The following is a 26,013-nucleotide window of genomic DNA, read 5'->3' as shown; positions in this document are numbered from 1 at the left end:
TTGGTTCTCCGGATCTGGAGGGCGTGGTTCAGACTGCACCTTTCCCGCAACGCACCCAAGAGCGTGCTTTGGACTCCCGCAGCGAAGGGCGGTGGGAGAGGGTGTGGGTTTGCATCAGGACAGAGCGCGCACCCGCTCACACTCTCCAAACCTGGGCGCGGCCGCTGTGAGCGCTAGGTCCCGAGCCCAGTCCGGCGCTCGTCTAGGAGCCCGCGGGCGCCCAGGCAGGGGCCGCCGGGATCCTACCCCGCGGCGCGCACCCCTGACCCGCCCCGCCCCCCCCCGGCGGCCGCAAGTGGCGGGCGGAGCGCGAGGAGAGAGGCGCGCTGAGCTGTGCGGCACCGCCTCTCCTCCGTGCCGGGGGAGGGACGGAGGGGCCGGGCGGGAGAGAGAGAAAGCCCGACCGAACCGGCTGGCCAAGAGCTACATGCAACCGGTGGGAGGCCGGACCGGCTGGGGCTGGCGCTCGGGCGGTTTCTTGGCGGGTCCCTGGCGGCGAGGGCGGACGGCCCGGAGGCGGCGGCTCTGAGCTGGCAGGCGGAGGGTTGTCTCTCGCGCCTGCCTGCCCGGCGCGGTCCGAGGATGCGGGGGGGCGATGCCCGGGGCCAGGGACGCGCTCTGTCACCAGGCGCTGCAGCTGCTGGCCGAGCTCTGTGCCCGCGGGGCCCTGGAGCACGACAGCTGCCAGGATTTCATCTACCACCTGCGGGACCGCGCCAGACCTCGGCTCCGCGACCCAGGTGAGTGCCGTTGCCACCGCTGCCGGGCGCGACCGGAGGGCCCTGGGATGGGAGTTGGGGCCGCACCGGGGCCTGAGGCAGGAGACAAACGCGGGCTGGAGGGTGGAGAGCGGGTGACCACCGAGCTAGGGGAGGGGGTCAGGAACCGGCGCACCGGGGCCTGAGGCTGGAACCGCGCGGGGACCCCGGCGGAGGCTGCTGCGCGGAGGCCGAGTCCGGGTGGCTGGCGCAGGGTTGGAGGGACCACGCCCGCCACCTGCGCTCCGGTTGCTGGGGCTCCTGGGGGCGGCTCCCGAGCTCCGCGCTCCACTTCCCGGGCATTGCGCTCCCGGCCAGGGGAGGCCGCGGCGGCCTCGCGAGCCCTGAGAAGGGGGACGAGGCCAGGGGTAACTCCTGGAAGTTGGGAGTTGGGGACGGCTCCGGGCTGCGGCTGAATCCCACCGGGCGCTCCTCATCCTCTCCCCAGAGCGCCCCTTTCCTTTCCTTGGCCTGGGGTGAGAAGGGCCGGGCGGGATCCGGCGTTGGGCCAGGGATCCGGAGCTCCGGGTCCTGGGCAGCCGGGCCTGAAACGGTTCCCTGCGGGTCTCTTGGCGTGGAGACGGTCTGGGCCTGGGCGCGCCGCTCGACCAGCTCCCGCCGCCGGGCACACCGAGGTCGAGGGGCTCACCGGTCCTGGCTTGTGCACTTGCAGTTATTCCGAGTGAAAGTTTCGAAGCTCCTAACTTTGGAAAGTTCATTTATTTTGGCCATTGACCAATTAAGATTGAAGAAGGGAGTTTCAGTGGAGCCATTTGCTCTTCTCAGGGGTCCTGCATCTCCCATGTCTTCTCTTCTGCTGCGGGTTACTGGAAGACACCTTCCTTCCAGATGTTTACTTGAGATTATTCTCACCTTGAGGAATCATTTTCTTGAATAGCCTCTCAATCTAAGTACTTAAAAAAAAAAAAGCCGTATTGGGTTTGGATTGTTAAAGATGGGGTAAGAAAATGGCCTTTCCTCTAATATTCCTGTGTATAAATATTGGAAATGAGCTATTGCTGTGCAGATTATCCAGTACGAATTTACCTAATTTTAAGCCAGTCCATTACATAAAAGTCTATTTACCCAAAGGATAAATAGAGAATTATTTGGTTCATGAAGAGGTATGCACTAAGCCTGACTTCCATAGCATTTCCTTGATGGTATATTTAAAAGAGGTTTGTGAGGTGAAGAGAAGTCATCTATTAAAAGTTTAAATCAGATTTTCCCTACTCAAAGCCTTTTTTTTAATTGAAAAAAGATTATTGTTTCCCATTGCCTGTGGTTACATTAATTAAGTTTATGGAATGATCACTAATGTGTTACTTTAAAGTAGAGAATTAAGTCAAAAAATACTGTTGATTTCAAATGATTTCCCCAGAGGTTTAATGCCCAGCCTTCTTAGGGCTCCTTGCTGGACATGATGTGCTGCACGGACTGCAGACATGAATGAGAACACTTCATTTCATGAACTGGGGGCGCAGGATGATGTCCTCAGTGGGGAAAGTTCTGTCCTTAAGTAAGCAGGAACAAGAAAATTATTTAGCTTGCTTCACCCAAAGCAAGCATTCCTGTTCAAACGTGCCACTTCATTGCCTGTGACAGTGCCAGGAATTGTCACTTTTATCCTGAATAAGTAGTCATCTTTGGCTTTCTAAGGGAAGATGGATAAGACCTCGCACTGAGTTGCACGTTTAACACTCCATATCTTTATGGCTGATTTTATGCCTCTGCTTTTAATCCATGAGCTAGATTCCATGTTTTTAGGTTTTCCTCAGCCCCTTCACTGGGAAGCCCCTGAGGAAGAATCACAGAGAAGACTCCTCACAAAAGACACCTCTGATTCCTTGGTCGAGAAGTAGCCACAGATAAAGAATATGCTGTGCTAGTCTCTGAGCTCCTGAAAGCACTGCTCTGCTTTCTTAACTGGGGCACAGTGATTTTGAGGTAGCCCCCAGGACCCTCTAGATCTTTGGTCTGGGTCAGGAAGTAGCCTGTTCATGAGGCAAGAGAGGGGCGGGGGACTGTGAGTGCCAGGTGAGAGCAACTGAGGCTGAAGCCCATGTCCAGAGTGCCCTGTCTCTTCTGTTCAGGAGAAATCTCTTCACTTCCCTCCTTCCTCTCCTTGCCCACATTAATCCTTACATCAGATGCATTTATCTCCATCCCTCTGAAGCTGTTTGCTTGTCCAAACCAAGAGTGCCTTTAATTTCAGAGCCCTAGGAGCTGAGTGGCTGGAGTAGCACCGTGAATGGTACCCCTACTGCTGTGTAGTGCGAACCAGAACAACCACACACAGCAGCAGCCCTGGGATGCAAATCTCTGTAAATGGGTGACTTCCTATTCTGTAAAGGAACCCACCCACCTGAATGCCATGTTTCAGCTTTCTCTGTCCATTGACTACCGAGTGGTAGCTCCATTTTCTCAAGCTCAGCTGAGGGACTTTAGTTTTAAAAGGAGAAAACAGACATAATTCCCTGTGGACAGCAGAGTGACGCTGCATCTGGGATGTTTGTTCATTTTTTCAGAGGTGGGGTAAGCCTGGGTCACGATGAGTAGACCATCAGAAAGGTGGTTCTTTGCACATGCACAGGTAGCTGCAGTACTGTGATGCAGGAGTACAGCACCTTGTCTTCCCTAACTTGGTATTAAGAGAGAATTTGATGAAAGTGTCATCTTTTTAAAATGAAGCTAAGTCATAAAGTGGAACTGGAATGCCTCACCAGTCCTTCATCTGTACCAGCTATGGAAAGTAAAGTGCTGATCTTTAAGCTGAGTGTAAGCATGTTTCCATAGAGAGCAGTTAGAATCCTTCTGTGTGATATTATGTTGTTTCATATATTGGCAATGTCAGGCATAAACTTGTGAGTCTAGAGAATGGCCTTCACAGCAGCAGGGAAAAGCATGTGCAAAGGTCCTAAGATAGGAATGTCTTTAATGTGACTCAAGAAATAGCTGAGTTCAAGAGTGGCTAGTGCAGAGTGAAAAAGATAGAGAATGACAAGAAATATGGGTAAGAGTTGGAGGGGGAAGATCATGTGGGCCTTCTAAACTGTTTTAAGGATCTTGGTTTTTACTCTGAATGAGGAGGAGTTGAGAGGGAGGGGCTATAGCTCAGTGGTAGAGTGCATGCTTAGCACACACGAGGTCCTGGGTTCAATCCCCAGTACCTCCATTAAAACAAAACAAACAAAACATATAAAAAAAAAAAAGAAGAGAAGGAATTGAATAGAGAAGTGGCAACATTCTGGCTGCTGTGTTAAGAAAATACTGTTGAAGATCAAGGGAAAAGACAGAGAAACCTGCTAACAGGCTATTGTAGTAATCCAGACAGAGGGGACAGTGGACTCAGTTTGAAGAGGCAGTACTAGGATTTGTTGATGGACTGGAAGTGAGTGGTGAGAGGAGTTAAAGATGACCCAAGGCTTTTTGATCTAAGTGCCTCCATTTACTGCATACGGCAAGACTTCAGGAGGAGCAGAGTTGGAGTGGGGAGGAAAATAAGGAGGCTTTTGTTTTATTAAACTTTTTTGTGTATGTGAGGTGCATGATGTCTCTTAGTTCAACAGTGACCTCAAGCATGGAAGTCTCCTGTAACGTTATCAATTCGTCTATGCTCATATTTTGTAACTGGGGACTTCACTCTCCTTGAGAGGGCCAGTTGCTTGTAGGACAGCAGTTATTATTGTTACCGGGAAAAGAAAAGTAAGTATTACCTTGGTTCTTAGTCACCCAAAGAGAGATTTTTGACGAGAGACAGAAAGTTTGATGTAAGTAAGATTTTTTATTAGTGAAATAAAAAAAGTAAAAGACGTAGTGCACTCCTGAGAACTGGGAGCGGGCCAATCCAAGAGAGGAAAAATGGCGCCATTCCTTTGTTTTTCCTGTTTTTATATCCTGGTTTCGTGATTGATTGATTGATTGATTGATTGACGACTCAGGTTCCCTGCGCTCTGGCTGATTGACAGCTCAGGTTCCTTGTGTTTTGGATTGTTCCTTTCCCCTTCCTCTCCCCCTGCCCAGTGCTCATTTCTATCTAAACTACCTGATATTATTAAAAGGTTTGTCCCTGCATGGAATGAAAAGCTCTGTTTAACTTCTGCTGTTGATCTTGAATTTACTTACGAGTCAACAAAGAATTAGTCTCTTCTCCGTTTGACTCTTAGCGGGTAGCGCTTGTAACTTTTCTCATCCTGTTTCCACATCTGGAAAAGGAAAGAGGATTGAATCATGTGATTTCTAGGTTTTAAGCATGTTTTACTGTTTTCCTTGTCTTTTCTTCTGACAGGTGCCAAGCACTTATGTAGGTCACTTCATTTAATCCTCATAATGTCTTCTAAGACCTTGCTGCTCAACATGTTCAGTTGTACACCAGTAGCACCTGGGAATTTCTTAGAAATGCAGATTTTCGGTCCCCACCCCAGACCTACTGATGTGAATCTGTGTTTTACAAGATCCTTAAGTGATTCATAGGCACATTAAGGTTTGAGAAGCATTGCTAAAAGAGATTGGTATCTATGAATGAATTGAAATGCAGAAAGCTAAACTAGCGCAAGGCCACGGATTCCATTTACAGAAAGAGTTGAGTCTAAGTCAAAGTAGGTTCTAAGTAAACACATCGCATATACTAAGCATCTAGGAGTTACCATCAATGAAAATTCCCTAGGTTTTTCTCGTAAGCTCTATCTTTAGACATCCTTTCTCTATTCTTTATTTCTGTAATGGATTTAATCTCTAAGCGTAGGTTAAATTCTCTTGCAGTTGTAAAGATTCCACTCAGTATTTGGTTATAAATTCTTCTATTTAGGATAAGAGTTTTCCATTGACATTCTAGCTTTGTGTTTCTAGAGATTTTTTCCTTCATTTTTCTAGTGAGCTGGAGAAGGTTCACCTGGTCAGGGTGTGAAGTAGAGCTTTATGACACATCACTGATGACTTTTCTTTCCAGGTGGACATTAACCCTATTCAGGGGAAGCTTTTTCTAGATCATTGGTTTTCAGACTTGGCTGCACGTTAGAAACACTTAGGGAGCTCTCACAAACAAACAGACAAAAAAAGAAAACAAGAAGCTGCCAGTGACTGAGCTCTACCCTATACCAGTTAAATCAGAATCTCTGTGGGTGGGGCCTGATAGTATATTTTTATATAAATTCCTCGGTTGGTTCTAATGTGCACCCAGGTGGAAGACAACTGTTGAGGCCATTAAGAAAAGGATGAACCCACCTAATTCTTATCAGCTCAGCTCAGATTTCTTTTTTGCAAAATTAGGAAAGATGGTATCAAAAGTCAGGGGGTCTCTACTGTTACTTTGTATGGTTACCACCCAGATCAACTGATTCTTAACTTTTGACCATATTATCCCTAATTTTTATTTTGAGAACTCTTTAAAACTATCATGAGAAACTATATATCCACTCAATTTGGGGGGGAAAAATAACAAATTGAGAAAATCATGTCCAGAGTATTCCATTAAAGGCCAGAATGTGGAACCCTCACTATTGATTCAGAGTGAAATAACTTATTGAAAGATGTACATGGAAAATAATAATTAGTTATAGTTTCTAAGGAAAAATTTCCAAAATAATCATTGAGATTAAACATTAGTCTTAATTCAAATTTTCAAAGGTAGTCAAGAAAAATTAACCTTAAAACACTGGATTTTTATGAATAGACATTGGGTGATTATGCACAATGGGATTAATTTTTTAAAATTAATGTTAATTGCAATCAGGAGCTAGAGAGTCTTCAAAGGAATGAGTGGCATATTGGATGCACGATATGTGAAGATCTAATTTGCATTTACTTCAGTGACATTTTAGGGCTTCTTCATAAATATTTTATTTAAACAAGTGTGTTTTCATCTCTGTAGGATTCCTCTACATGGACCAGTGAGTGGTTTAGTCAGGAGGTAATTACCAAGAGGGAAAAACAAAAGCAAATTGTGGTGAAGGCATCACAGGCAGCCCTGTGGCCAGCTGCTTCTCTCCGAATAAACAGTTAAAAGCACAAACTTTCTGATGTGGGCTAAACTCTCAAGGAAAACTTAAGCTGACACCTAAGGGAAATTATCCTAAAATTCTCTATTGTGTGTAGAACCTAGGCGTAGCTTTCCCTCTAAAGGCATACTGGCACGTGTGCTCTCCGTTGTGGTTGGCTGAAAAAATTCATAAACTCTTCCTAAGTGACTCACTGGAGGAAACTAACAAGTTCATGTGCTCAAGTGTATAGTGAAAGGGGGGGAGCTTAGAGAGCAGCGTCAGTGGAAGAGCAGCCTCACTTTCAAAAGCATAAGAATGAAGTATGTATTTCTACTTTCTAAATTAAATTACAGTTGGAGCCATAAATGTTCACCACGACTTCTTTCAAGCATTTCATTGGGTTGGCTCTAAGTAGGGCTTTAAACCAAGGCAAACTCCAACAACTAGGTTTTGCAAATCTCCTTGCAATATTCCTCTGCCCTCATGCATGAGTTTTCTCACACAAAAACTTCTATCCCAGTGCTACTAGAACTGCACTTGAAAGGAAAACACTCAAGTCAGAATCTGATCTTGCCTTTACTAGCTTTATGACCTTGAGTTAAAAAATACTTGTCTTCACTTTATTCACCTGTGAAATGGCCTCAGAAGGCTGTTGCAGCACAGAGCCCAGAGTGAGTACTCAAGTAATTGCTCAGTAAGTGGATTTTGTGGTGCAGTATCACCTGTCCATGTTTCCCCTCCACCATGATCCACAGGCATGCACATGTTTTACCTATTTATACAGCACACCTTGGACATGCTGCGGGTTGGGTTCCAGACCACCACAGTAAAGTGAGACATGTGAATTTTTTGGTTTCCCACTGCATATAAAAGATAGGTTTACACTATATTGTGGTCTCTTAAGTGTACAATAGCATGATGTCTAAAAATAGTACATAACTTAATTTAAAAATCCTTTATTGCTAAAAAATTGCTAACCATCATCTGACCCTTCAGTGAGTCATAATTTTGTTGCAGTAGTGACCTTAGAGATCACAGATCACAGATCACTATAACAAATATAATAATAGTAAAAAAGTTTGAGAGATTGCAAGGGTTAGCAAAGTATGGCATAGAGACATGAAGTGAGCAGGTGGTGGTGGAAAAACAGCCCAATAGATTTGCTCAATGAAGGGTTGCAACAAACCTCCAATTTCTAAAAAAAAAAAAGAACAGTGCAATAAAATGAAGCACAGTAAAACAAGGTCTGCCTGTAATCATCCACAGACAAAATTTACTATTCTACTTTTTTGTAAACTTAAACCTTGTAAAATTTGTTTTATCACTGTTTATTAACTGTATGACCCTGGGTAAGTTATTTAATCTCTGTGTATTAGTTTTGTCATGAATCAAATGGAGTGCTTTTACCCAAATAAAATATAGAATGCCCAGTTTAATGTGAATTTCAGGTAAACAAAGGATATCTGTTGTTTATCTGAAAGTCAAATTGAACTGGGCGGCTTATGTTTTTATTTGCTAAATCTTGGAACCCTGCATAAGTACGTATCTCACAATGTATAGGAAGTGCCATACTGCCGGCACTTAGTAAATGCTCAATACATATTAGCCGTTAGTACTATTGTTGTTATAATTTATCCATGATGAGCAATCATTATTGTGCAATATTGTGATGACTGTATATATTCCAAAGGGTAGATAAATCTTTTTTACTTAACCTTTCTTTGGGAATATTTCAAGCTTCTGATTTTTTATTACTATAAATAATACTGTAAATAATAAATAAATAAATAATACTCTATAGTATCCCACTCTCCTTTGGGAATATTTCTTCATAATTAATTATTACCAGTGGGTTCCAGTTGCTTTCCAACATATCTCTGCCAGTTTGCCCCTCCATGTTGTTGCTACATGTCAGCAGTCAGTCCTCTACCATTAGGTGATAAAATATGAACAAAAGGTTGCTAATTTAATAAGTTCTAAGTGACTACCTGGTTGTTGTTTCAACTTGTATTTTTTTTATTGGTAGGATTAACTATTTTTAATATTTTAAACTTATTTACATTTCCTGTTATGTGAATTTTTTTGTGTTTATTCTCTACCGTGTACCAATTTAGTTTTGGAGAATCTTAATGTTTTTCTTATCAATTTGCATTAGCTGGAACATAAATATTCTGTCAAATTAGCTTATAGAAGGAGCACTCTGTAGTCAGTGGACTCAGGTTGACTGTAATTGACCCATTATGCTAGACTGCCTTTTAAAATGTTAGGAGTGCATTCTTTCCATTGCTAAGTACTGCCTTTATTTATGTGAAATAGAAAAAAAAGTATTGTTATATAACTTGAATCTCATTTTCTTTCCCTCTTTCCAACTCCCCTCCCATCCTAACACTTCTGTAGCCTTTACTGTGGCCACACGGATCTGATCACTTTTCTAATTATAATTAAATTCAAAAAACATCCACTCAGTGCCCCTTAAGTGCCAGGTACTAGGTTAGGCATCACTAATTCGAAGATACATTGGCTATGGTTACTACCCCAACGAAACTGAGATAAAACAATAATAGCAGTTAATAAAGACCAGAAGGGAGTTACGTACTGGATACAGTGCAGAAAAAGAGAAGTAATTAGCTGACTTGAGTAGCTCTATAGAGGATTCCTGGAGAAGTTGATTCTTGGGTGGGGCACTTTGCCTGGAATGTGTGGGTGGGAAGGACATTCTGGAATTTACAAACTTTCTAAGACAGGAGAGGATGGATCTTTGGTAACAGTAAGTGGAGCACACACGGGAATGTTGAGCAGTGAGTCTGTTCTAGTAAACACTGGTCATCAGATCATGGAAGTCCTTGTATGCCGTCATCAAAGTCCCATGGAGGACTTGGGCTAGAGGATTTTGAAGCAGAAATCTTGAAGGAAGTGCAATTTACTATGATGAGCCCAAAGGACTCATTCTCAGTGAAGTAGTCCAGGAGATTTAAGGATGGGAAAAGTTATGTGAGTGCCCTTCTCGAGTCTCCCCCGTTCGTCATGGGAAAAAGCTCAAACTAGTTGTGATATGCTTCCTGACTGCGGTAGGGTCCTGCCAGATTGGAAGCGCTGTGTGGGAGATTACCTCTTCAGATCCCCAGTCATGTCACCCTGAAACTCAAGTGTAATTACCTCATATAGTTGTAAAAACTGCCTTCAGCAAGTTTAGTCATCTGGCTCAAACATCTGGGTTCCAGATATAATTTCAGACTATGCCAACAATGACATCTTGCTTCCTTGCCTGTTTATTTAATAATGAACAAGCAATGTGTTCAGTTGCGTTGCAGCCACTTGGTTTGAGGAGATGCACAGTCTGTTTTCTCTGATGTTACAAGGCTCAGGAGGGAGTCGATGTGGCAGGCCTGCCTGGTGCCTACCAAGCCATGCTGTGGAGATGGTGATTTATTCGGTATACGGGGGCTGCAAAGTGGCCGGCTTAGTTCTGTAAAATAATTGAATGCCCTTAGGCAGGTGCTACAGTTTCTACTTTTCCTATTTGCCCCACCTCCCGCCCCACACACATAAACTTCACTTACCACATTTAAGGAATAGGCCTGGCTATAAATGTTTGCACCAGCTATATAGCACTGCAGACCCATTGAAGGGTTTTAAGCTGAAAACTGAGGTGAGCAGATTTATCTCCTAATTAGATGACTCTGAAGGCAGGATGAAGGCTGACTGGAGAGATTATAATTAGAGATGCCGTTTACTCACTCATCAACGCTTATTGACCCTCTCCCACATGCAAGACTGTTCTAGGTATCGTAGGTGCCTGGATACCTGGATACAGTATTGTACATACATGAGGGGACCAGACAGAACATAAAAGTCTTGCCCTTATGGAACTTACATGTTGGCAAGAGGAAAGTGATGGCACATAAATAAACTAATCACATAGTACGTTAGATGGTGATAAGTGCTAAGGAGAAAAATAAAGCATGGAAAGGAATAGGTATGGGAACTAAAATGGCATCACTGAGAAACTGATGTAGGAGGGAAGGTCAGAGATGTGGCAGCAAGATGTGCACGTATCAGGGGGAAGAGCGTTCCAGAAGGAGAACAGCAGGTATAAAGGTCCTGAGGCAGACACATGCTTGGTATATTTAAGTGTCAGCCAGGGGCAGTGGGACCATGGTGGAGTTGGCAAGGAAGAGAGAAGTAGTAGATGAGGTCAGAAAGATGATGGCAGGCTGACTGTAAGGCCCTATAAGCCATTGTAACTTTTACTCAGAGAAAGATGGGAAGCTGTTAGAAAGTTTTAAGCAGAGAAGTAATAATATCTGACAGGGATAGAAAGGATCACTCTGCCTGACATTTAGAAAGTGGACTGTGGAAGGGAGAGCAGTGACGTGACTGCTGTGAGAGGTGATGGTGGCTTGGACCAGAGTGATGGCCATGGAGGTGGCGAGAAATGGTCAGATTCTGGGTAGCTTGAAGGTAGAGCTGACAGGATTTACTGATGGATGGATGTAGGGTGTGAAAGGCAGAGAGAAATCAAGAGTGAGTCCAAGATTTTGGCCTGAGCAAGAGAAGAGAGGAGAAATTTGAGGAGAATAATGAGGAGCTTAGTTTGGATGTGTTAAGTTGGAACTGCTTATTAGTGAGCCAGGTGGGGAACAGACTAGGAAGCCAGACACATGAGCCTGGAGTTAGGAAAGATGGCTGGACTGGAGATTCAGATGTGAGCATTGTAGGCTTAGAGGTGATGTTTAAAATAAGTCTGGCTGAAATCTTCTAGGCAGATGGTGTTGGAGAGAAGAGGGCCAGGACTGAGTTCTGGAACTCTCCAGCCCTAGGAGGATGGAGAGAAAATGAGGAACCAGCAAAAGAACTCTAATGAAGAGGGACCAGAAAATCCAAGCAAGAGTGTTGACCTGAAAGCGGAGATGATGAAGAAGGTGTGTGAGAAAGGAGGGGAAAAACAACTGCATCAGATGCCATCAGATCAGGCAGAATGAGCACTGGTCACAGCGGTTAGGTAACATTGGATCATTGGAAGTGATGTTAATTAGATGTTTTGGTAGACAGGTGAGGACAAGAGCCTAACTGGCACAACCTTAAGAGAAATTGATGGGAGAGGAATTAGGGGCAGTGAATATAGACTACTCTTTCAAGTTTTTCTGCACACAGGAACAGAGAGAAATGAGTTAGTAGTCAGTCACCAGTGAAGGAAGTAGATCAAGGGGGGTTGTTTTTATTTAAAGTTGTAGGAGATAACGGCACTTAGGTGATGGCGATGATCTGGTAGAGAACAAAAATTCGTTATGTAGGATAATGAGGGGAGGGTTGCTGGAGGGCTGTCCTTGAGTGGGCATTTGGATGTGCATCCTAGAGCTCAAAGACAAAGTCTAGCCTGCAGATAACACATTTAGGAGCCATCAGCATCGGGAGGATATTTGAAGTCAATAAACTAGATGAGCTTACTAAGGGGTGAATGAAGATAAGAAGTCAAACGACTCATCAGAGGTTTGAGAGCTGAGAAGGAACCAACAAGGGAGACTGAAAGGGATTTGCAGGTACAGTGGGGGGAAAATCAGGAGTGTGGCAGAAAATATTCCTGGGAGGAAGGCGTGAGCCCTTGTGTGAAATGAGGCTGATGGGTCAAATATGATGAGGAGTGAGAACTGCCCATTGTAGTTAGCAACATGGAGGTGCACTGGTGACCGTGAACTGGGTGATTTTGGAGTGGAAGTGGGCGAATGGAATTGGTGAAAATCTGATTGCAGTCTCTTCAAGAGATGAGGAGAGGAGAGAAGTTGAAGAAAGAGAATATATGCTACTTTTTTAGTTTCATTGTGAAGGAAAAGGGGGGAGAAAATGATTCAGAAGATGGTTTTTAAAGAAAGGAGAAAATAACTGCATGTTTGTATGCTGGAGAGAAGTTTAAAATGATGCAGAGGATTGAACTGCCTGAGTGATGTACCTGAGTTGGTGGGTTTTTCAGCAGTTCTTTTGTTGTCAATGAACCGGGGCAGAGTATCTGAGCCCAGGTAGGTAGATAGGATTTGAGGATCTTATAGAGGTTTGTTTTCTGATCGCTCTTCCATTATCATAAGAAAGGAAGCAGCAAGGTTACCAGCTGAGAGTGAGAATGGGGTACAAAATGTGCAGGTTTGAATACAATAAGGTAGAAATGACAGTCCAAGAGGTGGGAGATTGGATGGATTAGGGAAGTCAGCCTGCCAGCAACGTTGTCCGCCCACTTGAAATTGGTGCTCGTGAATTTAAAGTGATATCCACTAGCATAGATGTGAGGTTTTCTCCCACCACATGCACCTGTGTTTGCACAGGCATGAAGAGACAGGAGTTTGTGTTTGAGCGGGGTTGTGTTTATGGATGACAATGAAATAGTGACAAAAGAGGGTATATAGGCAATCTACTGAATGGGAGAAAATATTTGCAAACTGTATGGCCAATAAGGGGTTAATACCAAAATGTAGAAACAGTTCATACAACTCAACATCAAAAAAAGAAACAGCCCTATTAAAAAATAGGCAGAAGACCTAACAGGCATTTTTCCAAAGAGGACATGCAGGTGGACAACAGGCACGTGAAAAGGCACTCAGCATGCTAATCATCAGAGAAATGCAAATCAAAACCACAGTGAGATAACACCTCACACCTGTCAGAACGGCTACCATCAAAAAGAACACAAATAACAAACGTTGGCGAGGGTATGGAGAAACGGGAACCCTCATACACTGTTGGTGGGAATGTAAGTTGGTGCAGCCACTGTGGAAAACAGTATGAAGGTTTCTCAGTAAGATTAATTTTAAATGCATTAAGTTCAAGGATGTTTATGGAATCTGATGCAGATGTCCAGGGCAGTTGACTGGTGGATCACAGGGAATAAGTTACTGGAAGTCGAAGAAGGTGAGAAAAGGGTGAATTCTAAGGCTCCTGAGAAACTTGAAGAGTTTTAGAAAGTAATTCTCAGTTGCAGCTACACATCAGAATCAATCAAGGAACTTTTGAAGACAGCTGCCCTATCCCCATACTGACTAAATCAGAATCTTCCATGGTGACACCTAAAATATCTCTGCGTGTAGTCTGGTGTGCAGCCAGGGTGGCAAATGACATGCATTTATAGCCTTTATGGATTGAAATTACTTTTTACAGCCCCATTGTCAAAGTAAATGCTCCAACCATCTGTCTAAAACCATTGTAAAATATTATGCAAGGAAATCTAAGCATGAAAATGCATTTACTGTTATCATTGATCCTTCTTTATTCTTACCACAGTGGGAGTTATCTCAAATTATTAGGAAGTACAGCTGCTGTTGGTGCAGCTAATAATAAATTCTGTTGAAAATTTAGCTGTAGGATGTAACTGTAGCATCCTGGTGCTAACTAAAATCATGGTCCTCTTTTTAGCTGGGCATGTACTATTATCATTTATTTTTAATTTAGGATAACCATACTGTAAATAAATTCTGTAAAAACTCTACCCAGGCTCTGAGCTTAGAGAATATGGTTGTTTGATTCCTGTAGGATAAAGTCCTTTTTACCAATATGTTCACTTCCCATCAGAAAAACCTGGGAAACAAAGAAAGAGACATGGATGAAGGGACACATTAGAACCACTTTGGACATTTTACTCAGAAAATCTCAGGTTAAACATATTTTCAACTTTGATGTTTTCTAATAATGTGGGTGTTAATTGATGGCATAGCTGAGCTAGCCCTAAAGTCTTCTCAAATTATTTCAGAGGGAAAGAGAAAACTGTTGTTTGCTCTTCTTTAATCTGTTCCACTGTGACTGCTACTTAAGATTTAATGTCACTGTAATATTCTGAATTTATAGGGCATCCATCTTCTGGGGCTTTGGAAGTGTTTGGTGTGTATTACCTTAATTTTGAGGGAACTAAAATTCATCATGTTACGGGATCTATTTCAGAGAGTCTACAAAGAGAACTAGAAAATCTCCCAAATGTTTCTTTTTTCTTCCAAATGCTGTTGGTAGAAGCATCCGTTGATTCTAACTCCATGCTGCTGTAGAGGCCGTTTATGTATGGATTACTGAAGGCTTCTCTGGGGGGAATCTAATCTCTGTAGGTTCAGTTTGAGAGGATCCACTCTGCAGGCTGATAAAGATTAAAATTGCAGCTCTTTTCCATTACATTGGTTTTTTGATTTGTTAATTTTTATATTGTCTTAACGCTTCAGCAACTCAATCACAACTGTCTTCCCAGGACCTCAGCATGTGGGAACTGGGAAGTTAAATTGGACAGATTCACAAAACAAGGGCTCCATAGCACACGTCTTTAAGTAAAAGGTGATGTTTTAGGGCTACGGGCGGTCATCAGGTTTGATCCAGGCAAACACGTGGGGAAAAGTGGGCATTAAATAGTGCCCTTAATAATTTAGCTTAGGACGTGGGGAAATGTCAGAGGAGGATCACAGTTGGCCGTACACCACTTGATTCCTAAATGTTGAGGAAATAGTTTCATTGAATATGTTAAAATAACAAGTGCAAAATATCTATGGATTTTATAATGTCTTTATCTGCTCTTTTTCCAAAGCCTCATGCTAATTAAACTAACATTCCTATAATAAACATCCTGGATGTGACATAAAAGTCATTAAATATGACTTATCTTAGGCTGATAAATAGTATAATAAATAGTGAAGAGTAGCAGGCATAAGCTTTTACTTTTAATGAATGAAGCAGTATTTAAATCTATAGGACCAAGTTTGTTAAAACTTCAGAGGTTAGAAAAATCAGAATTATAGTAGGTGACTACCATACTTGACTAATAATATATGACACATCAAATAGACAAAGTAAGTTAATAAATAGAGGATAGAAAAATGTAATTAAAAGTTTGATTTACATGAAATACAGAATTTTCTACTCACCAAGAGAAAAAGAGTGTTCTTGGAACATTTCAAAAAATTTATCAGTACATGATCAGACCATAAAAAAGGGACATTAATTCCAAAAGATCAAAGTTTTATGGGTTAAATTCACTGACAGTAATGCAATAAAACCATCAATGAATGAATAACAAGTAACAACATCAAAACCCTAAACGTCTGAAAACTACTCTTCAAGAGGTCCTGAGTTAAAAAAAAAAAAATGGAAACTAAAATTAATAGACATTGAAAATACAATGGAAATGAAAGCACCTGTATCAGAACTGCAGAGTCCAACCAAAGCTATATTTAGATGAAAATTCATAACTTTAACTTGTTATAGTAAATAAATAGAGAAATAGAAAATAAATAAACCAGCTTTAAATGTAAGAACCTAGAAATAGAAAAGTGAAGTAAACCAAAAAAAAGTAGGAGCAAAGCATTAGTAAAACGCCCCCCCAAAAAATTAATAATTAGAAAGTGAAAAATAAAAAACAAAATCAAAGAAAAAGTGGTATTAATAAGCAAAACGAAGATGTGTTTCTTTGAATTATAAATAAGTAAATAATTTGCTATTTTGACCAACAAAAAATTATGAGAAAACATGAATATAAAGCAAGAGGAATGAGAAAGGGGATTTAATAATAGATGTAGAAGGGATAGAAAAACATAATAGAATGCCAGATATGCCAGTGATATGGAAATATGGGTTGAGAAGAAGGTATAAACATCTCAGAGCAGCTATAAAAATATTTAGAGGAAACTGAAAAATAATCCAAGAATTATTCCCCACAAACGTTAGAGGCCCAGATGTGTATAGGTCATGTCTATCAAAATATCAAGTAATGCATCATTCTCTCATTTGTTGAAACCATGATAGTCATTGAAGATTTGTTTTAATTTCTCATTGCAAAAAACATTTTTTAAAATGAGCACAAAAATTAAGGTCACCAACTCTTCTACTATGCAGAAATAATCATTGCTACTATTTTTTCCCTAGAAGTAGAATTGCCAGATCCAGGCTTACGCACATTAAATATTTGGGTACAAAATTATTAAATTGTCCTCTGGAGAGGTTTAACAATTCATATACTTATAAAACTACTCCAAAAATTGTGCTCTACACTGGAATTTGACACAACATTGTAAAATGACTACAACTCAGTAAAAAAATGTTAAAACAAAAACAAAAAAAACTACTTCGTAACAAAGAAACAATATAGAAAGCATTCCAGTTCAGTTTATGAAGCTAGTATCATACTGATATAAAATCTGACAAAGACAATAGGAAAAAAATCTTAATGCTGATCTCAGTTAAGCACATAAATGCACAAATTCTATGTTAAATAACAGTAACATACGTACACAGCTTTGTATTAAAAGAATGATCTACTGCAGCCCAGCAGGGTTTATCTCAGTATAAGAATGGTAAAGCTATTATTGCACTAAGAGATTTTTTGCTGTTGTTGTTATATATATAATTTTTGACCATGTTTACACAAAATAAGTAACATAAGCTTCACACATTTTCCTCAGCTTATCTCGTTATTCCCTCATTTAAAAAAATAGCTTTATGAGGTTTATTTTATACACTCTATAATTCACCCACTTTAAGAGATGATTATTTAGTAAATTTATGAAGTTGTGCAAGCATCACTATAAATCAGTTTTAGAACATTTCCATCACCCCAGTAAGATCCCCCATGTCCATTCCCAGTTCCAGGAGGCCACTAATCTGCTTTCTGTCTCTATAGATTTGCCTTTTCAGGACATTTTATATAGATGGAATCATATAATATGCAATCTCTTCTGTAATTGGATCCTTTCACTTAGCATACTGTTGCGTTTGAGGTCCAGCCGTATTTGTAGCACGTGTTATTAGTTCCTTCCTTTTCATTACTGATTAGTATTCCATTACGTGGATATTCCACATTTTATTTATCTGTACATCAGTTTGTGGATATTTGGATTGTTTTCAGTTTGGGGCTATTATGAATGAATAATGCTGCTGAGAACATTTGGGTGCAAGTTTTTGCATAGGTATACATTTTGATTTCTCTCAGGTGTATAGCCACAAATGGAATTGCTGGGTCATGTGATAACCGTTGAAGATTTTGAGGAACTGCCAAACTATTTTCCAAAATCGCTGCACTACTTTACATTCCCATCAGTATTGTTTGAGGGTCCTTGTTTCTCTGTGCCCTGGCTAACATTTGTCATTGTCTGTCTTTTTTATGATAGCCATTTTGGTGAGTATGAAATTGTGTCTCATTCGCAATACCTTTTTTTGAGAAACGAACAAATACAATCATCTCAAGTGATGCCAAAAAAGCATCTGGTTCAGTACAACATTATTCTCGATAATATCTTAGGAAACCAAAAAAGCCACTGTCTTAGTATGTTAAGAATGCTGCTGATGATAGGAACAGTTACGTTATAACCAGTAATATCATTAATAAATAGTAATAATGATAATACATAATAGAACTTAATGCCAGATATTGTTCTACGCTTTTCCTATAATAGCTCATTTAACACAGCAACCTTGAGGCATGTTCTGGTATTATCTCCATTTTACAGAGGAGGAGTCCAAAGCATAGACAGACTTAGTGATTGACTCCACGCAGCTAGTAAGTCATGGTGCTGGAATTTGAACCAAGCATTCTGGATGCAAAGTCCACCCCATTGATCCTAGTGCTGTAATCTGGAGAATCTCATCTCAACTGGGCCCTCGGTGCTGCCTGATGCTTCTTCCCTGTCATGTGGCCTCTTCCTTGCCCTTCTCCCACTCCTCTGAAGCTCTGCCTCTACTCCCAACTTTCTACAGATAGCTGTACTTCCTGCTTCTCAGAGAAAATCAAGATCATACAAAAAAGTGAATGGAACAAAAACTAGGTAGCTTGGCGATATAGTATCTAGTAAAGGTGGCAGTTCAAATCAGTGGGGGAGAAAATGGATTATTCGGTAAATGGTGTTGGAATAATTGGCTCACTATCTGATAAAAACACTATGTTCCTGCTCCACTCCCAAACACTTCTCTGTGGTTTAAATTTTACAAAAAAATAAAACTAAAAATCTAAAGGAGATGACAAGATAGGCATTTTATCATCAGGATACTCTGCATATAACAGAAAAACAGAGTAACAGTGGCTTAAACATAGATGGTAAATTTAAGAATTCTCTTACGCAGAGAGAGCTAAAGACAGGCTGCCCTGGGAGGCTGCAGGTAGTCATAAGACCCAGATTCCTTCTGTCTTTTTATTTTGCCTTGTTTAGTGAATGGCTTCTAACTCAAAGTCACTTCATGGACTAAAATGGCTGCTGAAATTCCAGCACTCACATTTGCATTCCTGGAAAAGACAAAAGACCCTACCTCCAACCTGAGCTTGTCGTTTTTAAATAACCCTTCTGGAAATGCCACTCTTCACTTGTGCTCTCATCTCATTGATCACAATGTAGTCAATGTGGTCTTGCTACAAGGAAAGTTGGGAAATGTAGTCTTTTGACTTATATTGTCATTCCAATACACGTTAAGTTTTGTGTTTTTCTTGGAAGAAGGAAAAATAGATATTGGTGGCATCTACCAGTTTCTGTCATATTTTCGGTAGATGAAGTTTCCTTAGTACAACCCCAAGGTCAGCAGCTGTATAAGACAAGGTTGATGGATTTTGACAAACACAACAGCTACAGTTTTTTTTTCTTTTGCAAAAGGCATGATAAACAAAATGAAAACAAACCACAAGGTGGGACCAAATAATTGCAATGAATGACTATCAGTGAGAAACTTCATTGTGCCTTTTGGAAAGTATTAATTCTTTGGTTATTTTCTAACCAAATGTTAGAAAATACAGTAATGCATTATAGGCAGTGTTTAATCTTATGTATACTTTTTTAAAAGTCCATATTGACCTTTTAGCAAGAGGGAGCATTATTTGTTTTGCATATGTTCATTTTAATTCTTTGCCCCTCAAAGGTACATTCTAGGCTCATCTGTTAGATGCTACCCTGTATTAATACATGTAAAGTGATGGGTTATTTGATTTAGGACAGATTCATCTAGATTACCTGAATAGTCAATTAACTGCCATGGTGAAAATCATCTGCTTTCAGATTGTTAAGAACATCAAATCAGTAGCCATTCTCAGTTCTTTGCTTCATCAGGAAGTGAATTAAAGTGAAACCATTAGCGGTCATTTTCCTAAATACTAATCGCTGAATTTCAAACCCCAGGAAAAGCTTCGCATGTTTTTAGTGGTTATTATAGACTGGAATGTTTTTAACTGAGTTCAGGACTTCAGGACATTGGGAGGGGGTCATTGTTTCTGGCCGATTACTTAGATAACCATAATCCTTCATAACTTTCTGTTACTATCTCTTGATTAACAAGCAGGTTGGAGCCAAGTGATTTTGGCTATTTGGTATCCTTGGTAACCACTGTTAGATGATAAGTTGAATCAGTTTAAATTGATTTCTTATAAAAATCTGCTTCCATGAGAAAGCATTGGTTTTGATGTTTATATGCACAAGACATATATTTATATCATCAGATGTGGAGAATATTTGTAGATTAAAATCTACAAAGTCTAAGAAATTCAAAAAATGGGGAAGATGAGGGAAGGCTGCAAGGGCCCTGCTGTTAAGGACTCTGCTTCTACCTGGGGATGGAAAACTTATGTAAAAGAAGGAACCTGAGGCAAAATAGCCACTATGTGAGTTTTATTCAGTGGAGGAATAGCCTTCCTTCCCTTGCATCTGGGAGTGTTGTCATGACAAAGCTATTTTGTTGTTATAGAAGTTTGGGAAAAGATAGAGGACACCTTTTTTACAATAAAAAGTAACACAATATATATTTTAGCTCCAAGCACATTTTTAATGTCAATGTAGGAGGCATTTTCCTTTGGTCCTGATAGGTGCCTTAACTGAGGCTGGTATCTACTGCACACCATGTGTTTCCAGAAATTACTACACACCATGCGTTTCCAGAAATTACCTTTTTAGGGGTATTACTAGAATGTGGAAAAGCCAGTGCTAGGCTGTAGCATGGGCCAGGACTGCTGATTGGTGGAATAAGCACTCCCATCCCCACATTTGGAGCCTATAGCAAAGGGTGGGCTAGAACCACCACTGTACAGATGTGCCCTCGGCCCCTGCAAGCCACACATTTCCCCAGGGGAGCTCTGGGAAGGAATGGATAGTCCTGATTTCAGTTCTACATAGGATTTTGGCTGCTGCTGACTTCAGATACTCTGCTTGCTCTCAGAGGAACTGCAAGATAGAGATTTAAAGGAAAAAAGGCAGGAGCTGAGCTATAACAACATAAGTCACAGCTTCATTTATAAGATTAGATGCTTAGAGCCCTTTTTACCGTCAAATCTACCTGTTCTACAGTTAAATGCTTCCTACATGAACACTTCCAGAACAAAGCATATATCCTGGGCAGTCCATGTAAACTGAGTTGAAAGACTGCTTCACCACTTACTAGCTTTAAAACATAGGGATAGACACCTCAGCTCTTGGTGTCTCAGTTTTCCCATTTGCAAAATGAGATAATGATGTTTATAAGGGAACTTTAAGGTACAAATGAGATCATGGATTAGGGACAGGGTCTGGCACTTAGTCAATGCTGGATCCCTTATTATTCCTCTTGGGGAAGATTTTTCTGAGTTTCACAAAAATCTGCTCAAGTCACTCCTACCCCATCCTTTATTTTTGCTTTCTTTTGCTTCTTCCATTAAGCTCTCTTCCTGTTTTCCACCCATCTTCTGGAGCCGTACTCCATCATTGTTTTCTATCTTCTTCCTTCATCTTATCCCCTTTGGATTCATTTTATCCTCCAAACTTGTTATTGACTCTTTTCTGCTGCTCTTTATAAGTGAGAAGGTAATGTAATCTAGCTACTACATTATTAAACAATCATGTGCTGAACGCTATGCTTGCTGCTGGAGCTATTGTGAGGGAGAAAGACATGGTCCCTATCCTCAAGAAGGTTACCTTGTAGTGGAGGACATAGACAAGTCCAGTGGCCCCTCGGTATCTGCAGGTTCTGCATCCATGGATTCAACCAACTGAGCATGGAAATTTTTTCTTTTTAATTCCAGGAAGTTCCAAAACATGAAACTTGAATTTGTATGAGCCAGTAACTATTTACATAGCATTTACATTGTGTTAGGCATCATAAGTGACCTACAGATGATTTGAAGTGTATAGAAGGATGTGCATAGGTTAAATGCAAATACTGAACCCATTTTATATAAAGGACTTGAACATCCATGGATTTTGGTATCTGGTGGGGGGGTCATAGAACCAGCCCCTTTTGGATACCCAGGGATGATTGTAAACAGGCATTTACAATTCAGTGCATTAAGGGATGGTGTAGTATGTTATGGAAGCACATAGGAGGACACCTAACTCAAACCTGGCACGAGTGGTCTCAAAACTGGCTTCCCCGGAGAAGAAATAAACAAACTCTGACATGTTATGGAAGTGAGAGTTCAAGCAGAGCATTCAGAGGAAGAGTTTTTAGTAAAGAAAGCATATCCAGAGGCTCTAATACTTGAAGGGGTGCCTGACCTTGGGGAGCCTGAATGAGTTTAGGATTGGTGGAGTTGAATTTGGGGGTTAGAGTGGTGATGAGAGGTAAAGTCAGAGGGAGAAGTAGGGGTCTTCTTAAGACTTTGAACTTTATCCTAATAGTAATAGTCATCTGTTTTAAGATAGAATCCTCAGGGCATGGAGTACAATAGGAGGGAAGTATAAAGGAAATCCGAGGTTTCTGACTTAAGCAACTAGGTCATACAGAATACGGAAGAAGGAGCAGGTTGAAGGAATGATAGAGACTGAGTTGGGTTTTAGATATGTGTGTTTGAGATATGTAGTAGTTGTGAATATGGGTCTAAAATGAAAAAGCAATTTCAAATCTTAGTTGGAAATTGTGATAGTGATTGCCTTTGTTATTCCCAACCGTTTTCTTGTATGTGCATGTTTTGTTTTTGTCTTTGTTTTCTGTTTTTGGCATGATTATGGTCCTTCTGCCTGTCCTTACATTTTGGTGTGCATAGTGGGGTAATGATGGGTCAATTATATGTATCCCAAGAGGGATCGAAGTGTAAGAAGAACAAAATTGAGGTGGAGGAGACAGCCCAGCATGCATTTCCTGTGAAGGAAATTAGAATAAAATAGAGAGTGTTCAGCCTCTGGTATCATAGAAATTGTTTACAGGCACTTGGGGGTTGGCGTCTTTCCAAGAAGCAGAAGTGCCATTTTGAGAGTCCCCTGGCCAGAAACATGGGCTGATGGTGGTCCCAAGGGAAGTATATGAATGAGGGTTTGGGGATGAGTGGTAAGTAAAGTCTTATCCTGCCTAAATTCAATCTCCAAGATGAGAGATGTCTCTAACTCAGCTAATTTCATTTGAAAAACAATCATGGTTTTGTTATTGCTGAATTTATCTAAAAATGTTTGGAATCTATCTTTATTTCTGGCTTGTATGCCCTTTGAGATAAAGTCCTCTGATAAGTTTATTACGTGCTGGGCTATGCAGAGCTGCCTTTGATTACTCAAAGCCTGACCTCTCTTTTTCTTCCCATGCTCTCTAACCTGGTATTTCAGGATTTGTTGACCAATTCTGTGCTTCTGTGATTTACACCAGTCATGATTGTGTAATCTTTGATCATACCTTCATATTTTCATGATGTTAGTTTGGTAAGTTTTTCCCTACACAGCTGGGCTCTTGTCTCCATCACTACTTGGGCTTTCCCTTTCTTCACCACTCACGTCCCACCTGATGCACAGGACTGGACCTGGCTTTGAACTTCCGGGGCAGATGCCCTATGGTATACATGTAAGAATGAGGAGTTTTCCCTACAGGAGGCAGCAGCCACACATGAGGCCACCTTCTCAGGACAGCTGGCAGAGGCTTCCTGACCCCTTCTTCATGGCCAGGACCCTCAACTCACAAACATCATTTATTTGCTTACAGTGTCTTCCGACACACCTGATCCCTCACACAGATTTGGGAGAGCTTCCTAAATGTTCTTCTCATCCACTGGAGTGAGGAATGCTTGGTGATCTAACAGCTCCATCCTTGCCCTGTGAAGTACAGGTCACTGGCTGGAATTCGTTCTTAGAAGGCAGGGCTGCACAAAACCAGCTGGCAAAGGGTGTCTGGCCCTCGCTCCAGTTCAGGGCACCCCCGCCCCTGCTGCCAGCTTTGCCCCGGCTGACTTCTCCTAACGCTTCAGCTGCTGGGCTTGGCCAGCGTGGATGTTCTCCCGAACGCCCGTCTCCGAATGATCTCACTCTCTTCACAGCCTCACTTCTCATAAGATGTCTTATACTTGCTGGGTTTCCTCCTCATCTTCTTCAGACCGCTTTCATCCAATTCCCACACCTACCACTCCTCTGAGGCTGCTTTAACGACAGTCATCAGTGTCCTGCTGATTGCTACTCCCAGCGGGCCACGTTTCAGCTATTGGAGTGCCGCTCCTTTTGAAGCGATGATCACTGCTTCTTTTTCTCTTGAATTTTGCAACATGGAATCTCATTCTTCATCTTCTCCTTCCTGGGTTTCTATTCTTCTGTGTGTCCCTTAAATGTTGATGTGTCTTAATTAACTAGCTTGGCCACTGCTTTCTCACTTTTGCACTTTTGCACCCCAAGTCTTCCCCTCCAGCCTCCGGTATGCTGATGGTTCCAAACCCACCTTCCAGCCCAGCCTCTGCTGAGCTTCAGACCTGTATATTTAACTGCTTCCTGAATGTCTCCATCTGGTTAGACCAAAGTCACCTCAAATTCAACATACCGCAAACTGGAGTCATCCTTCTGGCTGTTACTCTAGATGGTCTTCTGCCTGAAATCTTCCTCCCGAAGTCCCACAAGGCTCACCACTCTCTCCACTGAGTCTCTCTGCTCCATCAGACCTTCTCAGAAAGGCCCCATATGTACTTATTTTTCCCCTGGGTTTATTTTTCTTCGGAGGACACACATCTGAACTTATATGATAGATTTTTTTCTTACTTGTTTAATGTTTGCCTTCCTCCATTAGAATGCAAGCTCTATTTCTCTGTCTGGTTCACTATGATCTTTATAGTACATTGGCCAATTTCTGGAACATAATAGGTGCCCAAATATTAAGTGAATGAATAAATCATCCCCTCAACCCCAGACTGATTTCTGTCTTTTTTAATCTTTTTTTTTAACATTTCTTATTGATTTATAATCATTTTACAATGTTGTGTCAAATTCCAGTGTTCAGCACAATTTTTCAGTCATACATGGACATATACACTCATTGTCACATTTTTTTCTCTGTGAGCTACCATAACGTTTTGTGTATATTTCCCTGTGCTATACAGTATAATCTTGTTTATCTATTCTACAATTTTGAAATCTCAATCTATCCCTTCCCACCCTCCGCCCCCCTGGCAACCACAAGTCTGTATTCTCTGTCTATGAGTCTATTTCTGTCCTGTATTTACGCTTTGTTTTTGTTTGTTTGTTTGTTTGTTTTTTAGATTCCACATATGAGCGATCTCATACGGTATTTTTCTTTCTCTTTCTGGCTTAATTCACTGAGAATGACATTCTCCAGGAGCATCTGTGTTGCTGCAAATGGCATTATGTTGTCGGTTTTTATGGCTGAGTAGTATTCCATTGTATAAATATACCACATCTTCTTTATCCAGTCACCTGTTGATGGACATTTAGGCTGTTTCCATGTATTGGCTATTGTAAATAGTGCTGCTATGAACATTGGGGTGCAGGTGTCATCCTGAAGTAGGGTTCCTTCTGGATACAAGTCCAGGAGTGGGATTCCTGGGTCATACAGTAAGTCTATTCCTAGTCTTTTGAGGAATCTCCATAGTTTTCCATAGTGGCTGCACCAAACTGCATTCCCACCAGCAGTGTAGGAGGGTTCCCCTTTCTCCACAGCCTCTCCAGCATTTGTCATTTGTGGATTTTTGAATGACGGCCATTCTGACTGGTGTGAGGTGATACCTCATCGTAGTTTTGATTTGCATTTCTCTGATAATTAGTGATATTGAGCATTTTTTCATGTGCCTTTTGATCATTTGTATGTCTTCCTTGGAGAATTGCTTGTTTAGGTCTTCTGCCCATTTTTGGATTGGGTTTATTTTTTTCTTATTGAGTCATATGAGCTGCTTATATATTCTGGAGATCAAGCCTTTGTCGGTTTCACTTGCAAAAATTTTCTCCCATTCCATAGGTTGCCTTCTTATTTTACTTATGGTTTCCTTTGCTGTGCAAAAGCTTGTAAGTTTCATTAGGTCCCATTTGTTTATTCTTGCTTTTATTTCTACTAGGAGAAAATTTTTGAAATGTATGTCAGATAATGTTTTGCCTATGTTTTCCTCTAGGAGGTTTATTGTATCTTGTCTT

The 26,013-nt window shown here is 41.2% G+C and overlaps 1 protein-coding gene across 1 annotated transcript in view; it reads left to right on the top strand.

Moving 5' to 3' along the window:
* The first annotated feature begins 272 nt into the window (after window positions 1–272).
* The window catches only part of SYT9 (synaptotagmin 9), a 176,049-nt gene continuing 150,308 nt past the window's right edge, over window positions 273–26,013 (top strand). The window contains 1 exon segment of the mRNA XM_032489135.1: window positions 273–740. Coding sequence (XP_032345026.1) covers window positions 596–740 — 145 coding nt within the window. The 5' untranslated portion in view covers window positions 273–595.

This window comes from Camelus ferus, chromosome 10 (assembly GCF_009834535.1).
Source record: "Camelus ferus isolate YT-003-E chromosome 10, BCGSAC_Cfer_1.0, whole genome shotgun sequence".
Classification (NCBI taxonomy): domain Eukaryota; kingdom Metazoa; phylum Chordata; class Mammalia; order Artiodactyla; family Camelidae; genus Camelus; species Camelus ferus.
Note: the sequence above shows the minus strand (reverse complement) of the source record. Positions and strands in the feature narration are given on the sequence as shown.